This window comes from Mauremys mutica, chromosome 15, assembly GCF_020497125.1.
Source record: "Mauremys mutica isolate MM-2020 ecotype Southern chromosome 15, ASM2049712v1, whole genome shotgun sequence".
In the NCBI taxonomy this organism is placed as follows: Eukaryota; Metazoa; Chordata; order Testudines; family Geoemydidae; genus Mauremys; species Mauremys mutica.
The window spans coordinates 1,360,360-1,380,414 of NC_059086.1; the positions used below are offsets into that span (position 1 = coordinate 1,360,360).

Here is a 20,055-nt window from a genome sequence, read left to right on the forward strand (position 1 = left end):
GGACGTAGTCGTCCCGCTGGGGCAGGAGGTGGCCTGTGCACATCACAGCGGAGTTGCAGGAGGCTTTTGTTTTGAATGGAATTCGTTATCAGCAAGCTCCAAACTTTTCCACTTGGTTTTTAGAGACAGTTCTTTGGGACTCTTTGTACTTGGCCATGGGATCGCTGCTTTGCCCTCTAATGATCAGGAGCCACAAATTCCTGGGACTATTAGTTTGAGTCCCAAATTCAATCTGACACTGTGTTTTCCTTACTGAGGATGTAGCAAATAGGGCAGAGCAGTGTTAGATGATTTTGCATGAAGCTTGTCATCTCTAACTATCTCAGTAACACTTCACCCACTTCTGCAGTCTCAGATCCCTGCAGTTAATATCATTTTCCAGGGTGCTGCTTGCTTTCTTTGAGGTTCTTTGGCACGTTTCCAGGGGACCTGTCAGTTGACTTCAGTGATTGTGCAGAAGTATTTAATAAAGGCTGCACAGAACAGATAACATCCAGCTTGAACGCGGGGTGACTGCTTGGAAACAAACAGCCGGTTGAAAGGGAGATTCCCCAAGGGAATGCTCAAGCATGGCTGAGTTTTCCCTTATCCCTAATCCTGCTATTCTCCTGCTAGGACTGAGGATCTGCCCACGGCCAGTCAATCACCAGAATCCTTTTCTGTCTGCAGCTTCCTAAAGGAGGCTCTGCCACTTGTGTTCGATGAATTGGTCACCGGCCATTAATAATGCAAGGCAGGGCTCTCTCCAGCTGGGCGTCTGACGTTCTGCCTTACCCAGCCCGGTCTCCCTTCTCCCGGTCCCGATGCTGCTTTCCTAGCCTCTAGATGCACTGCTCTCCCTCCACAACCCTAGGGGCATAGTCCACCCTACCGTGGTCTGACTGGAGAAGATGTTTGTGCTTTTTAGGGGCAGGTGGCTCCTAGAACTGACTGGGTGAAATCCTGGACTCATTGACTTCAGTGGCAAAACTTCCATTGACTCTGAAATCTGGATTTCGACCCTAGATCTTATCTCTTAGGTACTTTACGTTGCGCCAGTGACCCTAGCAGCTGAGCACTGCACAGTCATTACCACGTTCGTCTTCCTAGCGCCCCGGTGAGGGCGTGCAGGGCTGTCAGAGGGGAAATGAAGCACAGAAACACAGTGACTAGCCCAGGGCGTCTGTGGCAGAGCAGGGAATTGAACCATTTCTTGTTTTCTGTTGAGCTTCCCCTTACAAGGGATCTGATTGTCTCATTATTGGGTCTCTGTGTTGCTGCTTTTCAGAAGTTGTCAGAAGTTCCCTACAGCTGTGACTCAAGCACTGAGGATGTGGCATGCAAATGCAATGCAGTGGCTGCTGAGAATATGTCACACAGAATTGTTCAGTAGGCTCGCTTGCAAAGGATTGCTAGTGAGCTCATGGCAGCAGCATTCCTGCTGCTGCTCTCAATTTTTTCTCCCTGTGTTTTCATAATCCTGAAGGACGGCTCCTGGGGCGTCAGATGGAACAAGTTTGGATGGAGGTTCATGCTGCTGCTTCCTGTGTAATCTCCTAGAGGTAACGTGAGTGGTGGTGCAGCCCGGCTGCATGGGAAGGCGTCTGGAATCAGAAAGGCCTGAGGCCATGTGGAGCAGATAATAGATGGAGGATTAAGAGCCTGGCAATCCATGTTTTAAGGGTTTTCTTTATAAAACATGGTTGTTTGGGGTTAATTTTGCTCTTGGCTTTTTCCATGTTTGCTTGTTTGTCTGCACTGATCCCAGCAGGAAGAATCCCAGAGCTCTAACTGCATTCAATAAAAAACGAGAGATGAGCAATCCCCGTTTAAATTTAAAAGAGCTCAGAAAAATCTGGGGCCAAGATATAGATCAGGGATCGGCAACCTTTCAGAGGTGCTGTGCCGAATCTTCATTTATTCACTCTGATTTAAGCTTCCGTGTGCCAGTCATACATTTTAACGTTTTTAGAAGGTCTCTTTCTATAAGTCTATAATATAGAACTAAACTGTTGTTGTATGTAAAGTAAATAAGGCTTTAAAAATGTTTAAGAAGCTTCATTTAAAATTAAATTAAAATGCAGAGCCCCCCAGACCGGTGGCCAGGACCCAGGCAGTGTGAGTGTCACTGAAAATCAGCTTGCGTGCCGCCTTCGGCACCCGAGCCATAGGTTGCCTACCCCTGATATAGATAGATGTAAATGTCTGTCTGTCTTGCCTTGCTACACTCTGATTCGCCCAGCGAGGCCTAGTCTACCCCCAGTTGCACCAGTTTAACAAAAGGTGTTGTTTGAAAATGGATTTAAACTGGTGCAAGCCTTGTGCAGACACTCGTCAGTCGCTTTATGCCTGGTTGTCAGTTCCTTGCAGATGTAGGTTGAATAGCTGGAAGTCAGGGTTAAATAGAGCAGAGAGCCCACGCAGGACACAGACCCCCAGCTTTAGTTAAACCTGAGCAATCTTTGTGTGAAGGCCAGAGATGCAGCCCAGTTCCAGCCCCGTGCTCTGCTCTGTGATTTCAGAGTGGTGCGCTCTGGGATGTGTTCATTGACCTTGGAGGATTTCTTAGCGGTGCAAACAAGAGCAGGCTTCTGCTCTGCAGGCACCAGCTGGCCAGTCAGCAGGGCTTTTCCGTGGCAGCTGGGCCTTGCCTAGATTGGGATGCAGGGTGTGGCTGGAACACGTTAGCCAGCACAGCTCTGACAGTCGAGTGGAAACATGCCAGCCAACCCCTCTCGCCCGGGCCCAGCAGGGTGGGTGGCTGGGCCCATCTCTGCATCGGGTCCCTTCCGTTAGGTTGGCGGTGTGCTTTTAAGGGGCTCCCTCCCGCTGACCTCCTCTGCTCGTTGGGAGACCTGCAGCTCCCCACTGACCCGGCTGGTCCTGGGAACGGAGCACTGGGGTGGGCAGCGCTGTGCCGCCGCGGGGAAGCAGCCTGTTTGCTGAATAGCAGCTGGTGGTGCCTGATGGTGCCCAACCCGGGCGGGATGTCGGCTCTTTGTCGGCTCTGCTTGGGTTCAGATTCCTGTTCACGGTGCTGGAAGGCGCACAGTCTGCTTTCCAGTGGGCATGCAAAGTGGCAGGGGGTGTGTGTGTGTGGGGGGGGAGGGATGGACAGTGGCAAAGGAGGAGGGTGCAAGACGGGCCTGAGGCCTTGCACCCGCCTGTGCCCGCTGTGGCCCTGCAGACCCGTGAGCTCACTGCACGTGCCCTGCGTGGGGCAGAAAGAGGCCGTCGGGCAGTGGGTGTGATCCAGGGAGATGCTGAGCACCTTGGCACCCCCTGAAGTCCGTGGGAGTTGCAGGCAGTCGCCCTGGCAGGGCCAGCCCAGAGGAAGGGGCGTGCAGGGCGCTGGGTGAGCCAGGAGCAGCTGTCATGCGCAGTCTGCAAAGCGATGCACCATGGCCCCTCCCATCTCCCTGGGCAGGAGAGAGACTCCCGAGCCCCAGCATCAGGCCGGGCCTGCGGGGTGGGCAGGGGCAGCGCGCTGCCTGTATACCTGGGGCCGGCTGGCCGGCCGGCCTCGCCCCCACCCCCACGTGGCTTTGGGGGTTGGGTACTGCCAATGGCTCAGCTTGGCTGTGGTCCTGGTCAGCCCTTAGGATCCATAGTCGTGCAGCCATGCGCATGAGTGGCAGGGGCAGACAGGCCCTGGCTGGGGCGTGTTACCTCCTGCTGTGGGGGGTGTAGCTGGACGGGGCAGGGCAGCGGAACGGGACCCGGGAATCTGACGTCTGTGCAGATGCCGGGCGGCAGAACTAGCTGCCGTGTTCTGTCCCTGCCTTTATTAGCCCGTCGCAAACCTGGGATCATCAAGTGGCTTCCCCTCGGGGCTGACGGTCAGTTCATGCTGCACAGTGCTCTGAAGCTGGCAAGTGCTACGTGAATGCTAAACAGTTATTACAGGAACTTGGCCCTGCACCATAGTCAAGTGTGAATCATCAGCGTGCTGCTCTGAGTGACTGCACCGAGTACGGCCAGAGGGGAGTCAGGCCCCGGCCAGCTTGGGGCATTTCTAACAGCGTCCCACCTCTTGTGATTTTAGCCCTAGTCTCGAGGCATCCATGGCACGGGGGGGGGAATGTGTCTGGGCGCCTGGGACCCCATCCGTGCTCCCCCCCCAGCTACAGAGAACCACCCACGCTGGGTGTCTGCCTTAAAGCCCCAGCTCCTGGAGTCATATGAATGTGAGAATCTCAGCTTGCGTTTCAAGGAAAAGTAAGTTTCTAGCCCTCCTGGATGGGGTGAAAAGAATGCAAATGGGACCGCTGCAGGCTAAAAGCCAGGAGGCAAATCACAAGAACCCCCCAGGTATAGATCCTTGTTATCGGTCAGGATTTTAGGGCCTGACTCCCTGTGAACATTTTGAGGTTGGCAACACCACCATAATGCTGTGTCCCCTTCCTGCGTGCAGCCCCGGTCCCTGCGGGGGGCCTGGGGGCTTGCTAGCAGGACCCCTTTGCCAGCAGCCATCTTCCCAGAGAGCTGGCAGAGCGCGTAGGAGTCATGACCCAGCCGGGGGGGTGAGTGGCAGCGCGAGCTGGGCACTAGCTAGCATGCGGGGTGGGGGCGGGGCGGGGTCAGGCTGGCAGCGCGCGTAGGAGCCATGACCCAGCCGGCGGGGGGGGGTGACTGGCAGCGCGAGCTGGGCACTAGCTAGCATGCGGGGTGGGGCCGGGGCGGGCTCAGGCTGGCAGCACACGTAGGAGCCATGACCCAGCCGGCGGGGGGGGGGTGAGTGGCAGCGCGAGCTGGGCACTAGCTAGCATGCGGGGTGGGTGCGGGGCAGGGTCAGGCTGGCAGCACACGTAGGAGCCATGACCCAGCCGGGGGGGGGGGGGGTGACTGGCAGCGCGAGCTGGGCACTAGCTAGCATGTGGGGTGGGGGCGGGGCGGGCTCAGGCTGGCAGCGCGCGTAGGAGCCATGACCCAGCCGGGGGGGGGGTGAGTGGCAGCGCGAGCTGGGCACTAGCTCTCAAGCGGGGGGGGTGCGGGGCAGGGTCAGGCTGGCAGCACACGTAGGAGCCATGACCCAGCCGGGGGGGGGGGGTGACTGGCAGCGCGAGCTGGGCACTAGCTAGCATGCGGGGGGGGGGCGGGGCGGGCTCAGGCTGGCAGCACACGTAGGAGCCATGACCCAGCGGGGGGGGGGGGGGCTGAGTGGCAGCGCGAGCTGGGCACTAGCTAGCATGCGGGGTGGGTGCAGGGCGGGCTCAGGCTGGCAGCGCGCGTAGGAGCCATGACCCAGCCGGGGGGGAGGGTGACTGGCAGCGCGAGCTGGGCACTAGCTAGCATGCGGGGTGGGGGCGGGGCGGGGTCAGGCTGGCAGCGCGCGTAGGAGCCATGACCCAGCCGGGGGGGAGGGTGACTGGCAGCGCGAGCTGGGCACTAGCTCGCATGCGGGGTGGGTGCGGGGCGGGCTCAGGCTGGCAGCGCGCGTAGGAGCCATGACCCAGCCGGGGGGGGGGTGAGTGGCAGCGCGAGCTGGGCACTAGCTAGCATGCGGGGTGGGGCAGGGCGGGCTCAGGCTGGCAGCGCGCGTAGGAGCCATGACCCAGCCGGGGGGGGGGTGGGTGACTGGCAGCGCGAGCTGGGCACTAGCTAGCATGCGGGGTGGGGGCCGGGGCGGGGGCCGGGGCGGGCTCAGGCTGGTATGTGCAGCCCGTGCCGCGGCCTCAGAGTCTGTCTACATGAGCTGCCAATCGCACCCCTGGCTGCAGCGCAGACGTCCCCGAAGTGAACCCATCTCAGGGTGCCTCTGCTGGGGGCCCTGCTTTCCCTGGGCCTGCTCCCCGTCTCGCTTCCTGGGACCCCGGCCAGTGCCTGGCTGCGCCTTCGCACCTCACCCTCGGCTCCCGTCTGTGAACGCCCCCTTTGCTGGGAAGCCAGCGGGCTCCTGGGTGCAGTCACACCCCTGCTCACCTGTGATCCAGCAGCTGTGTGTGTGTGTTACCTCCCCACCGCCCTAGCACCTGCTCCCAGCCACCATGGGCGTCTCCGGTCACTTGGGACCTGCATTAGGCCTTGTCCCTGCCGGCAGCTCCCTGGCGTGGTGCCTGTCCTCTGTCACTGGCCTCAGGGCTTCAGTTCGGTTATTGGACTGCAAGCTGGCACCTCTCCCCCTCCCCGCAGCCTTGGAGGGCAGTGAGGGACCCACCCACCCAGCGTCCAGGGTGGGGTGTGCCAGGAAGAGAAGGGAGGTTCCCAGGCCGCTCTGCCAGAAGTGAAGACAGTGACTGCTGGCTTTGAGCACCTGAGAGCGACTAACCGGGGCCTCGGGCCTGTGGGACGTTCCGAGCTCACAGTCATGTTTGATCTTGCGATAGCGCTGCTCTGGAAACGACTCCCTCCACTCGGGAACAGCAGCTGCAGGCATGGCAGCATTGTCTCCAGTTTCCTCCCTGAGACGCCAGGATTTCTAGGCTAAACAGATGTGGTTATTCAGCATGGTGTAAAATTGGAAAATATAGTGCCCCAAAATGGAGACTTTCAGTGAACTCCCTGTTTGCACTGAATGCAGCTGCCTTCAGCACTGACCGGGAGAGTTAAACTTTCCCAGAGCTTGGGCTGATTGCACGGCGACAAGGAGCCTGTTTGCCAACAAACCTAGCAAAGGAGCTTTGCACAGCACCCGGCTCAAGCCCAGCCTCCCCTCGGCTGTAGTGCAGAGCAGAGCGCTCTCCCATTCGCAGCTCTCTGGTTACTAGAGGAAATAATGCCTGTTCCCTCCTCCTTGCAGCATGGCCAGGGAGTAGTTCTGCGTCAGGTGAGCTTGGGGGCAGCTGTCTCCTGTGGTCATAAGCTGCTCGCCGGGTGTCTTGTCACCCTGGTGAATGGAATCTTTCCTCTGCCTCCCCTTCAGAAAGGAGAGTCCAGTGTTGTTAACCCATCGGTGGGGGGCTCAGGAAAGGGTCCTTGCACGGCCTGTAAACAACAGACCGGCTGTGACCTGGATGGTTTCCTCTGAGGGCTGCACCCGTAGCAAATAGGCCAGTTGGGGAAACGCCTTCGGGGGCGTTGAAAGCTCCTGCTGCGTCGGGCGAAATCTCCATTTACTCACCGAGCGTCTGTCAGCAGCTCCCCTGTCGCATGTTTGCTAACAGCAGCTAACAGCCGGTTTTGTTGTTTGCTTAGGGTTAGTGCTTCCCAGGCTGCACGTGTAACAGAAACCAGCGGGCCGGATCCTGCCCTGGGCAAGGCCCCTGGGGCTCAGGGCAAGTCACCGCGGCAGGGGGAGGAGGAAAAGCCCAGATGAAGACTTGCCCCGTTCTCCTAGAGCACATGGGGCACAATGGCTGCAAACTGCTGCCAGGTCAGCGTGGTCGGTTTGTATTTGCTGTGCGCTGGGGAAGGACTGTGCAAGGTGCAGGACAGTAGCAAGCCCTTGGCCCCTGCTTAGGCTGAAATTTTCCAAGGGGACGAAAGGGGTTAGGCTCCCAGACTCCACTGGAACTCAGTTGGGCCCTGAGGGTCTGATCCAAACCCCATTGAAATCAATGGGGCCCTGCCATTGGCTGGCTCTGGCTCAGGCCCGATTTCCGTATTAGCCCTTCCCTGAATCAGCCGAGTTGTGGCGGTGTCAGTGATCGCTCGGCTTCAGGGCTGGGCACGGGGTCTGTTCCCCAGCATGTGCCGTAGTAGCCGCTGTGTTTCACTTGCCTGTGCTGGGGCTTTCTGTGCCTGAACACAGCTCCCAGGGGCTGTCGTGACTCCAGGCGGGGCCACCCACCTCAGGGTGGCATGTGAGGAGCCCTCCATGAGGCGGTGCGCTTTGCAGAGCGTGTGGGGGGGGAAACCTGGCAAACCTTGGCAACGTTTGGGTACGTGAGCTTTCTCTTTGTTCTGGGTTTGCACCGTGGCTAGCACCGTAGGGTCCTGGGCCGTCACGGGGGCTCCCAGGTGCGCCCGCAATGTAGCGTGAAACCTCCGGGAATTCTAAGACTGATCTGTTGTGCTGGGTGAGAGCTGCCAGCCTGCAAGGATCTCCGCTTCCGCTGCCCAGAAAGCCCCTGAAATACTGCAGCTGAGTGTGGGAGCCAGCGAGGGCTTGGAACAGGTCCCTGCTGCAGAGCTGCAGAGAACTCAGGCTGCTGCGGAGGAGCTGGAGGGTGACCAGAGAGCAAGTGGGAAAAATCGGGACTTTTTATTTTTGAGCAGGGGGGTATAGTTGCCTATATAAGACACAGCCCCTAATATCAGGACGGTCCCAAGAACAGGCCATCTAGTCACCCTAGGCCCTCGATGCAGGGGCTGCCGCATGCTGGGTTTTCTGGGTAATTCCCCCCCACCCAATGCTGCCCAGCCATAGTGTCTGCTGGGCCCAGGGATGTGTCCGATGCATCCCCCGGCGTAGCGCTGTCTGTGTTTGGGGCCAGACGTCCAAACAGCAAAGCTAAGCCTCTTCTTTGTGTTGCTGCAAACATCTCCGCTTGCCTGCTCATCTCCCCTGAGCAGCTCCTTGCTTTGTGAGCAAGGGAACCCGCCCGCCTTCTCTGGCTGCCCCTTGCCCGTGCAGAGCACCCCTGGCAGGAGGTAGGTGGGTATGAAAGCAGGTGTGGTGCTGTGCTTCTGTTCCGTGTCTCCTCCCACCCTGCAGAAAGGCTTCCTGAACAAAGAGGCTTTGTCAAACCCATGGATTGGCGTCCTCCCAGCCCCTTGGGCCGGGCAGGTGAGGGTAGACCCAGAAAGCTTTCCCCCCGCAGCGTTTGCACGAGCGAAGCTTGAGTGGTTTAGCGGGTTTTTTGGGTCAGTTGAAGTGCGCTGGATCTTTGCGGAATGCTTGTTTGAAATACTAGTGTGAGATCTGCTTTGAGGGCGGCTGGCCATAGACACCCTCCTGGCTCCGTTCAAAGGCGCGATCGCATGACGCTGAGGGAAGTGGCCTTTACTAAGGTGGGAGGGATAGTTCAGTGGTTTGAGCATTGGCCTGCTAAACCCAGGGCTGGGAGTTCAATCCTTGAGGGGGCCACTTAGGGATCTGGGGCAAAATCAGCACTTGGTCCTGCTAGTGAAGGCAGGGGCTGGACTCAAAGACCTTCCAGGGTCCCTTCCAGTTCTAGGAGATTGGTATGGCTCCAATTTTTTTTTTTTTAATTTTTTAAGGTGGTTCTCTGGCTCTCGACAGCTCGGTCATGTGTTCTGGGCAGTGGGTCTCAGACTGTCCTGGTGACCCCTTTCACGCAGCAACCCCCCTTACACATGAAAAACACTTTAATATATGTAACGCCATTAGAAATGCTGGCGGCAAAGCGGGGTTTGGGGTGGAGGCTGACAGCTCGCGACCCCCCACGTAGTAACCTTGTGACCCCCTGAGGGGTCCCGACCCCCTGTAGGGGAAGTCTGCAGCTTTCTTCTACTGCACTTTCCAGCATCTACCCTGTGTAATGGAACAAGGCTGAGTTACCTCGGGTGTTCCCTGGCAAAAGGCTTGAACGATAAGGGAATGTATCTAGCGGTTAGAGCAGGAGGGGCTGGGAAGCAGGACTCCTGGGTTCTCTGTCTCAGCCCTGGAAGGAGAGTGGGCTCCAGTGGTGGGAGCAGGGAGTCAGGACTCCTGGGTTCTAGTTCTGACTTTCCACTGAGTTGTGGCCTTGTGCCAGTCCCTTCACCTTGCCGCGTTTGGGAAGTGGCTGGCACGCTGGGCCTGGGGGGCGGTGTTCTGGAGCTTGAGGAATGGCCTGGAGCGTCTCAGCTGGAAGATGCGCCAGCAGGGCTCCCCGTCCAGCATCATTAATGTTGGAAGAGTGGTTGTACGGGAGCTCTCCGTGGTTCCTGCCTCCCTGCAGCTACCCTGTCACGCTTACGGTGACCAGATAGGAAGTGTGAAGGGCTGGAGGGTAATTGGCACCTATATAAGAAAAAGCCCCAGATATCAGGACTATAAAATCGGGACATCTGGTCCCCCTCGTCACGCTCCCCCTGGCACAGAACAAACCACTTGGCATCCCTCAGCTGGCGGAAGGAGCATGGGAAAGGTGATGTCAAATAGCAAGGGTGACCGAAGAGAGAACTTGATTCTGCCTTCGCCTGAAGTGAGTTCTTCCCTCTTGTGCTGGGTGATGTGAGCGAACTCCTCCAGGGCCTGGCTTTTCCTGGGGCTGGGGGAGGCCCAGCCGTGCCGGCCGTGCGAGGCAGCACTGCACTCCCGTTTCGATTGCACTGGCAGGGCATAGATGCTGTTAGGAAGTGAGACTTTTGATCCCCGCCTGCTGTCTTTTGCAAAGCAGAGCAGCTGGATTTCTGACCCCACCGCTCGACAAACGAAACCCGTGGGCAGCGCATCCGTCCCATGCTGAGACCTGGTAAAGCGAAGCCAGGCTAAAGTTTATGCAAAGTGAGACTTCGTCAGCTGAGCAAATCCTGCTTGTGCAACATAGCTTCTCTGCTTGTCTCTGGCCTTCTCTAAACGAGGGATCCCGGCCACAGAGCTGCTCAGGGCTGCACGTCGTACCAGTTCAGTTCACCCCTGGCTAAACCCGAGGGCAGTTAGCTCAGTGCAAATCGTGGCTTTGCCCATCTGTGCTAGAGGTTTTCTCTGATACACCAGTGGCAAAACCAGAGCAAGTCCCCCGTGTAAACAAGGTCTAACTCAGTCCATGATTAGACTGTGGAACTCCTTGCTGCAGGATATCGCTGGCTGTATTCAAAGAGACTGGAGGTTTCTACCACTGGGCTTGCAGATGGATTCTGCAGTGAGCCTCCTGGCATGGCAACTCCTGGGCTCCTCCCAGACTCCTGCTGAGAATCTGCCGATCGTGGGGCAAGGGGAGCGTAGCGCCGTGTGCGGTGTCTGCGGTGGTGCTTTGTAGGCGCTACCTTGACAGATGCCCTCTTGTTAGGATTCCGTGTCTTGCATTTAATTAAGACTTTCAGATATTGATTTAATATCCACCCTCAACAGCTGTGATCTTAGTAGGCTTCTCTTGTAATTGGTTTAGATTAATTTAGAGGTAGGTCCAGGATTGTGTGCATGCTTTATACAAGGCAGCAGTGGAATTAGGAGAGAGGGAGACAGTGTTCTTACCCCAGGGACCTGACAGCGGGAGCACACAGGCGTACTAATCCTTCAACCACTCAGACTGTATTAGTCTGTTCCAGAGCCGTAGTCAGCTGTCCTTATCCCATCGGGCTGGGCCCTCTCAAGCAGGGTGCTTTGTGCTTCAGCAGTGTCGGCAGGGCAGCTGAGATCAGGGCCCTGTCGTGCCGGGCACATCGCCGCTCCCTGCCCTGGCCCAAGGTGGCGCAGGAAGTCCACGGCGGAGCTGGGACCTGAGCCAGGCCAGTGCCAATCCCACGGGCTGCTCTTCCTCTGTGGGGTTCCTCCCTCTCAAAGCCCTTCTGCTTGGGGAAAGGGTGCAGCTGCTCATCACTCATCTGGGTGCTACGTCCAGAGGGCCAGGAGGGAAAGGGACCCCACCACGTGCTCGCTGAGCATGTGCACTGCTGCCTCCAGGAGCACAGGAATCCACTGGAGGGGGTGAAATGCGTAGCTCTGCCCTGCCCCTGAGCTGCCCGGGGCCACCTTCCTGCTCGGCTCGCCTGCCTCGGAGCGGTGCGGAGTCCAGGCTTGGGAAGCAGGCGCCTCCTCCAATACCAGGCACTTCGGTACGTCTACACTGCAGCTAGACTCCTGGGGCTGGTGGAGCTGCTTCATTGTGGGACTGGCGCCCCTGGGACCATCCCACCTCGCAGGTCCTAGAGCCTGGCCTCCAGCCCAAGCCAGAACAGCTACTCTGCAAATACACAGCCCTTAGCCGAGTCAGCGGCGGGTTTAGTTGCAGGGTAGACTCACTCGGAGAGACCAGATCCCTGCTAGGGGCTCACTGAGACACCCAGAAATATCCACTTTTCCCAAAGAACGGAAGAGTGCAGCCATTTCAGTGCTGAGACCGTGGCAACGTGGGCAATCCGGGTAATTGCAGTGGTGCACGCTTCCCCCGGGCTGCCTGAGCCATCGCTCACCTGGCGCCCCTCTCTGACTCCCCAGGCCAGGCAATGCTCCAAGATGCAGCCATCAATCTTCTTTCACTTGGGGTCCTTCAAGGGGCTCCATTGAGCTGCCGTCCTGCCCCTACAGATCCTTTCTTGGTACTGCAAAAAGAACAGGATCCTTGTAGCACCTTAGAGACTAACACATTCATTTGCGCATAAGCTTCCGTGGGCTACAGCCCACTTCATCAGATGCATAGAATGGACCATCGAGTAAGAAGATAGATATACAAACAGCACATGAAAAGGTAGAAGTTGCCATACCAACTCTGAGGCTAATTAATTAATTAAGATGAGCTATTAGCAGCAGAAGAAAAAAAACGTTTGCAGTGATGATCAAGATGGCCCGTTCCAGACAGCTGACAAGAAGGTGTGAGGCTACTTAATATGGGGAAATAGATCCGCTCCCTCTCGGCCTTCCTGGGCTTGAAGAAGTTGCGAGGTGGAGGAGATCTAGTGTATTTCTCCATCTTCTTCTCCTTCTGGGTTCTGTCCGCATTGCTGCAGCGAAGCGTGGCCGGGAGTGAATTGTGATCGCCCTGTCGTGTCTCTAGGAGTGCTGGAGCAGTTTCCCGAGGGGCGCAGAGACCTGAAATCTCTGTCTCAGCCGCTAGTTCTTGGGCTGGATGCGGCGTCTCTGGTTGCCCTGTGCAGGAGGTCAGACGATATTATTGTAATGCTTCCTTCTGGCTTTAAACTCTGTGGGCCTGATTCCCTCTGGTCCTGCACCGTACACACTTGCTCGCTTGGGCCTGGTACCACTTTGCAATCCCTTGACACTGGTGTAAATGACGGCCCCAGGCGTAGGGCAGGGGAGAACTGTACTGTGGGGCGCATGTGCCTAGCCCAATGGCCCTGATCCCTGCCTGGGGCCCTGGGGCCACTGGGTGTGTGTGTGTGTGTGTGCGGGGGTTGGACAGATTTGATCAGCCACCTTCTGTCTGATCAAATCTGTACACCAGAGCACTCTCCTCACCCAGGGGCGGCTCCAGGCACCAGCATGCCAAGCGCGTGCCTGGGGCGGCAAGCCACGGGGGGCGCTCTGCCAGTCACAGCCTGCGGAGGGTCTGCTGGTCCCGCGGCTTCGACGGACCTCCCGCAGGCGTGCCGCCGAATCCGCGGGACCGGGGGCCTCCCGCAGGCGTGCCGCGGGACCGGGGGCCTCCCGCAGGCGTGCCGCCGAATCCGCGGGACCGGGGGCCTCCCGCAGGCGTGCCGCCGAATCCGCGGGACCGGGGGCCTCCCGCAGGCGTGCCGCCGAATCCGCGGGACCGGGGGCCTCCCGCAGGCGTGCCGCCGAATCCGCGGGACCGGGGGCCTCCCGCAGGCTGCCGCCAAAGGCAGCCTGCCTGCCGTGCTTGGGGCGGCAAAATACCTAGAGCCGCCCCTGTCCTCACCTTATCCGAGTACTTCCTTCCCCAGCGCCTGCTTTCAGGCTTCAGGCCGGAAAACCTCTCTGTGGAGGTTAACAGCTCGTCTCCACAGAGCCCCGCAGTCTGTTTGGCATCTGATCTCCATTGCCTAGGGCGGTTTTGTGTCTCCTGCCCTTCTGTGGAGCCAAGTGCCTGACCTGAGAACGCGGAAAGGCAGGTTCTGCTCTTCGCTTGGAGCTGCTGGCGGAAAAGAGGAGGAGTCCGGGAGCTGCGCAGGCTCCTGAGATAGATGTCTCCTCTCCTCTCCTCTCCCCCGCCTGTGTGTTTGCAGCGAAACTGAGGCACTTTCCCAGTGCTTTGTGGTGGAGGGCGAGGAAGGGAGGCTGGAGCTGTTTAAAGTGCGGGTGCCTGGGGCTTCCTTCCTCCAGGGTTTCTGTGGTTGGCGGGGTGGCTTCTCTGCTCAGCCGCTCTGCAGATGATTCTGGGAGGTTGATAAAGCAAGAATTTCCTCTTGTGGTGTATCCTGTCTGCAGCCGCCAGCTCTCTGGCAGTTGTGGGGCAGGTTGGTAAGGGAAAGGGACGGCTGGGATTTCTGGTGCTCCTCTGCTGGGACTTAGACACCACCCCTGCACGGTGCCCACTCTCACTCCCAGGCCCCCGGGTTTGGTTATGACCCCTGCCCTGCACAGCACCCGGATAATCGCTCAATGCCTCCTGGGAGGAGGCAGCGTCGCCTGCGGGTTAGGGCGCTGGGCTGCGAGTCAGGAGCTGTAGGTTGTGCTCCCAGCTAGGTGACTCGGCAAGTCACTCCCCCTCTGTACCACTCTGCGCGGGGGGGGGGAAGTTCTTCAGAGCAGGGACTGCCTCTCTCCAGGGCTGTGCAGCAGCTACCTCCGTGGGGCACCGGCTCCGGCGCCGTGGGGCGCGTCCATGGGGCGGGTCAGAGATTCTCTGCCCCGGGGGGGCACCGTAGAGCGCCTGCTCCAGCGCCGTGGGGCGTGGGCGCGACCATGGGATGGTTCAGAGATTCTCTGCCCCAGGGGGGCACCGTAGAGCGCCTGCTCCGGCACCGTGGGGCGTGTGCGCGACCATGGGACGGGTCAGAGATTCTCTGCCCCAGGGGGGGCACTGTATAGCGCCTGCTCCGGCGCCGTGGGGCGTGGGCGCGACCATGGGACGGGTCAGAGATTCTCTGCCCCAGGGGGGCACCGTAGAGCACCCTGCTCCGGCGCCGTGGGGCGTGTGCGTGACCATGGGGCGGGTCAGAGATTCTCTGCCCCAGGGGGGCACCGTAGAGCGCCGGCTCTGGCACCGTGGGGCGCGACCATGGGGCGGGTCAGAGATTCTCTGCCCCAGGGGGGCACCGTAGAGCGCCTGCTCCGGCACCGTGGGGCGCGACCATGGGGCGGGTCAGAGATTCTCTGCCACAGGGGGGCACCGTAGAGCGCCGGCTCCGGCACCGTGGGGCGCGACCATGGGGCGGGTCACAGATTCTCTGCCACAGGGGGGCACCGTAGAGCGCCGGCTCTGGCACCGTGGGGCGCGACCATGGGGCAGGTCAGAGAGTCTCTGCAAATCACTTGGCTTTGCAGAAGGGCCAGATGGGAACGGTGCTGCGCTATATTTTTGTTTTATGGAAACATTTCCACTTTCAGTGGCCTTGCTCTGCAGACACTGACAGACCGACTGGCTGAAATCCCCTGCTCTGCTCGAGTGCAGCCAGGGAGCTCAGGATGGCAGCCATGCGATCCCTGGAGCAGCCCTTTGCCGGGTTCGGTTGGAGGTCTGCACGGTGCTAGGTAGCCGAAGGCTCCCCATGTTATGGGAGGCACCAGCAATCCAACGGGCCGCACTCTGCAGCTGTAGACAGAAGATCCAATTGGTATTTCAGAAAACATTTGGGGGAGGGGGGGAGGGGAGGAGACAGGGCCACTGATAATTCACAGCCACAGTTCAGTTGTTTTCTAGCCAGCGAGATCCTTTGCCCACCTTCCACACACTTGGGAGCTGTTCCAGCTGCAGTATTAGATGCATTTATTATTCAGCTGAAATGTTGTTGCCTTATATAAATGGGTCAGATGGTTGATTTCACTGTAGGGATAAGAGCCTGGTCCCAATGAACAGAATTCTCAGCTACACGGGCGACCCCGAGAGGTCGGGGCGAGTCAGCCCGGCTTTTGTCAAGGGAAATCCCGCCTCAGCAGTGCCTTCGAATTCCTTCAGGGAATCAGCCAGCCTGTGGCCGAGGGGGATCCGGTGCCTAGTGTACTTGGCCTTGCAGGAAGCCGGACAGGGATACTGAGCAGTCCTGGGAGCAGAGGGAAGGTCCCCTCGTGTTCAGTCTGCTCGGCGGTCTCTTCATTTGGCTCAGCTTGGCAGGGCCTGCAGCGGCCTCCTCTCCATTGTGGTGCCTGGGCAGATTCAGTCTGAACTCAGGGCTTCTCTTGCTTTGTGGCTTTAAATCCATCTTGTGCTGCAGCTGTCGCTCAGTTTCTTATGGCTTAGCTGATGCTGGCCACACCACCCACTTGAGCTGTTCTAACCCTGGGGAAAGGTCTGACCTGCTTTTACCTGAGGAGGGGTCTTTGGGTGGAGCTGGAGTGCGGGACTGGACTGTTATCAGTCAGTCAAGTGGGCAAATCAACCTTCCTGGACCTCGAGGGGAATCTCCAGTTACCTGTTATCAGTACAGAGCATGTGACACACAGTTGTGCATTTCAGTGGCACTCGTTCTTTGCACCCTCAGTACAGTCAGCTTTAAATACACAAACTTCTGATCAGGACAAAACTAGGAACTGAACCTGCAAAGATTTTACATGCAGCCTAGGGTACGTCCAGACTACCCGCCGTATCGGCAGGTAGTGATCGATTTATCGCGTCTCATCTAGATGTGATATATTGATCCCCGAACGTGCTCCCGTCGACTCCGGAACTCCACCGGAGCGAGCGGCGGTAGCGGAGTCAGCGGGGGAGCCGCGGCCGTCGATCCCGCAGCTGAAGTTGTGTATCTTACATCGACCCCCCCCCCCCCAGTGTAGACCAGGCCCTAATCTAGCAGCCGTCAGTCCTGTCCCAGCGTCGCTCCCTGTGTCAGTCACACCGAAGGGGGCCGGACTTGTGATTAACGCTTGAGCCGGTCAGAATGCAGGGTTCCCGTTTGTGGGAAATTAGCAGGGGTGGGGGTTAATTTGGTTTTATTCCGAATCGAAAGATCTGGGTGTCAGGCTGCCGAGCAGCGTGCAAGGCAGACTGCCCCGGAGCCTGGAAAAGCCAGTCTGCGTAAGGCACTGGCTGTGGGTTCTGCTGCAGACTCCCAGGGTGACGGTTCCTTGGCCTCACATCTCCCCTTTGAAATGGGGAGGAGCCAGCCGCTGTCTGCGGGCTGGGGCTCCAGGTGAGAAGTGAGGCCCTGGGTAAAGCTGCAGGCCTGCTGCTGGGAGTAGCATTGCAAAGAACTTACAAACTCAGTCTTTCTCCAGCGTCTTGCTAATGTTTCCCTTTATTCTCCCTGTTTTAGGAGGCCTGGAAAATGGTCCTGCACCCGCCTGGCCTGCGGCTGGAACTGTCGTCTCTGGAGCAGCACCAGCTGGGAGCGAGGGCTGAGCAGTGACTTCCCCTCAGACCACGTCCGATCTGTGGCCTCCCGGTGAAAGGCTGCAGGCTCCCGAGGGGCGAGGATGGCAGCATGGGGCGAGCAGGCAGACAGTCGTAACGCTGGCTCTGGCAAGCCCGGGCCTTTCCACTCCGCCCCAGCTGCACCCAGCAATGGCTGAGGGGCCCCCGGCGCGCCAGAGATGAGTGGAGCTTTCCCCCTGGCAGTAGGGTTTAGTGCTGACTTTGGACTATGACATCCTATCGACCCATTCCGCAGGCAAGCGTGGATGTTGGCGGACCGGCGCTGAAGGGGGGCGACGGGCTGGCTGGCACGCGGGGCGATTACTTCTCGCCAGGGTTCTGGGCGCAGAATGGCAGCAGCTCGCAGCCAGCTGGGGACGCTCTGCCCGGGCCACGGCCCACCACCACCACGCCCGCCATGCCGAAGATGGGCGTGCGTGCCAGGATTGCCGACTGGCCCCCAAAGAGAGACACACTGAAGGATCCGGCCACTCCAAGCCCCTCGAGGGACATGGAAGCAGCGACAGGCAGCAGCAGGACTTTTCTTTCACCCAAGGGCTTTCAGAATGGGCAGCAGCCGCCTCCCACCAGCCTGGGCTCCTCGGGGCTCCGGGGCTTGCACCGGCTCTCCAGGAGGAGATCCAAGGACGTGGAGTTCCAGGAGGGTTGGCCTCGATCGCCTGGCAGGGCCTTCGTCCCGCTGCGCAACAGGAGTAACAGCGAGATCACCCTCAGCGAGTGTGACTTGGAAGAGACCCTGGAGCCCCGTGGGACCAAGCTGGGGGGCGGCCTGCCCCTCTTCCGCGAGTATGGCAGCACCTCCTCCATAGACGTGCAGGGCATCTCGGAGCAGAGCTTGTTCGACATGCTCCGCGAGCTCCGCGCCGAGACGCCGGCCCAGCGCCGCCTGGCGGCCGAGAAGCTGAGCGACCTGCGGGCCGACGCCAGCACGGCCTCCAGCCTGCACGTGGCTAGCAGCGCCAAGGCGGACATGAGGAACGGCCTGGGGCTCCCCCCTGAGGGCTCCCCCACTCCCCCGAAGGAGAAGCCCCGCAAGAAGGGCCCCAAGGGGGAGGCAGGAGGCGACTCCATCTTCAGGAAGCTGCGGAGCAGCCGGAGCGATGGGGAGCCCGGGAGGGCCTTGCTGGAGCAGGAGGAGGGTGGCAAGGCCTGGGTCTGCCAGAAGACCTTCGCGCACTACGACGTGCAGAGCCTGCTCTTCGACCTCAACCAGGTGGCAGCCAACCGGGTGGTGGTGGCGCAGCGGAGAAACACCACGACGGGCGCCTCGGCCGCCTCCGCCGTCTCGGCTGCCCTCTCCCGGGCGTACGGGCTGGGCGGCCTGGACCCGGCCTTCGCCAGCACTGAAGACCTCGACTACAAGGAGAACCTGGAACACGACCTCGGGGACAACCACAGCAACGACCTGCTGCTCAGCTGCCCCCACTTCCGCAACGAGGTGGGTGGCATGTGCGAGCGCAACGTCAGCTTCTCCAGGGCGTCGGCCGGCTCCCCCAGCGGGGCCGCGGGTGAGGGAGGCTTCCTGGAGCCCTCCCTCAACACCTACTGCACCAACGCCAGCATCTCCGTGCTGGAGGTCCCCAGGGAGCTGCAGAGGAGCCCCAGCCGGCTAACGCGCTACAACGTGGAGCACGTCGACCTGGGGGCCCACTACTACCAGCTCTATTTCCACGGCAAAGGTAATGCCCCGGCAGCGCCTCGGGCCGTCACCTGTAGCCCTGCCCTGCCAAGCTGGGGTGTCCTGCCGCCCGTCCTGTTCAGCTCCCCCAGGTCAGAATCCAAGACTGTCGGGGTGGAAGGGACCTCAGGAGGTATCTGGTCTAACCCCCTGCTCAAAGCAGGACCGAGCCCCAGACAGATTTTTGCCCCAGTTCCCTAAATGGCCCCCTCAAGGATTGAACTCACAGCCCTGGGTTTAGCAGGCCAATGCTCCAACCACTGAGCTGTCCCTCCCCCAGGCCTGGGCTGCTAACGCCTGGCTCTGGCCATTCTCTGGAACTATGTAGCCCTGCTACGTTTTTGGTCTCAGTGATACATGTGGCAGTGAGTTCCGCATGCTAATTGTGTGTCTGTATCAGCCGTCCGTGTTCTGCCTTGTGTCGTCCCGCACGAGGGGTGAACAGCTCTGTGTCTGATCCCCTTGGGGCTGAAACGTTACCGGGTTTGTTGTTGTGACTCTGTGCCCACAGCCTGGCTTCTTATTGTAGGGTTGTTCCCAAGGGGTCTGTTGGCGGGTCTAATGTGGGGCTGGGCTTACAGAATTTTAGTGGGGGGGCTGGTGGTTTGGGGCTTTTATAATAGTAACCCTGCAGGGGCGGATGGGCGTCTGTATATCTCCCAGGGTAGCTCATGGGCGGGGCAGATTTGGTCCTACCGAGTTTGCCAGTGCTGAGCATTGCACCGGAACTAGGATGTCCCTCATGGCACGTACTAGGGTTTATATTCCTGCGTGCTCTAAAACTAGCTTCCATGTGCTATTGCGTAGTGTCAGGGCTCCGTAACAACGAGCTCCGCTCTGACGGGCCCATTGCTCTCTGCTGATGGCACATCAGCGACTCGTCTCCGGGATGCCGTTCGCTCAAACGGCCCCTCCACCCGGTGTCCGGCTCGGGAGAGAGCAGTGCCTGCCTGTTCTCTGGCAAGGCATCTCCTTGCTTTTTCAGAGCATTCCAACTACTTTGGAGTGGATGAGAAGCTGGGACCAGTGGCTGTGAGCATCAGGAGAGAGAAGCTGGAGGATCATAAAGAGTACGGGCCCCAGTATCAGTACAGGATTATCTTCCGGACCAGCGAGGTACGTCCGGGGCGGCCACGGCTGCGTTCTCCTCCCGCGAGCGCGTGCGTGTCTGTATTCCAGACCTAGGGGGACTTTTGAAACAGCCTCTTAAAACCACGTCTGTCGGTCCTGTGTCCGAGGGCCCCCAGCCTCGTCCCGTGGGCACAAGCCGGGTTCTGGTACGCTGTGGCGCTAACCTTCCCAGGGGAGTGTGGCGCTGGGTCCCTCCCTGCAGCTGTGGGGCTTGAGCCGCTGGGGGACCAGGCCACACTCAGCAGAGCACTGCTAGAAGCTGCGTAAGTG

General features: G+C 59.4%; 1 protein-coding gene across 18 annotated transcripts in view; it reads left to right on the plus strand.

The window, feature by feature from the left end:
- Window positions 1-20,055, plus strand: part of SIPA1L3 (signal induced proliferation associated 1 like 3) — a 117,832-nt gene that overhangs the window by 60,107 nt on the left and 37,670 nt on the right. For all 18 annotated transcript variants that reach the window (XM_044988261.1, XM_044988270.1, XM_044988260.1 and 15 more), the window contains 2 exons: window positions 16,858-18,655; window positions 19,640-19,770. In XM_044988261.1, the coding sequence (XP_044844196.1) occupies window positions 17,185-18,655; window positions 19,640-19,770 (1,602 nt within the window). In that variant the 5' untranslated portion in view covers window positions 16,858-17,184. The remainder of the gene's footprint in view (window positions 1-16,857; window positions 18,656-19,639; window positions 19,771-20,055) is intronic.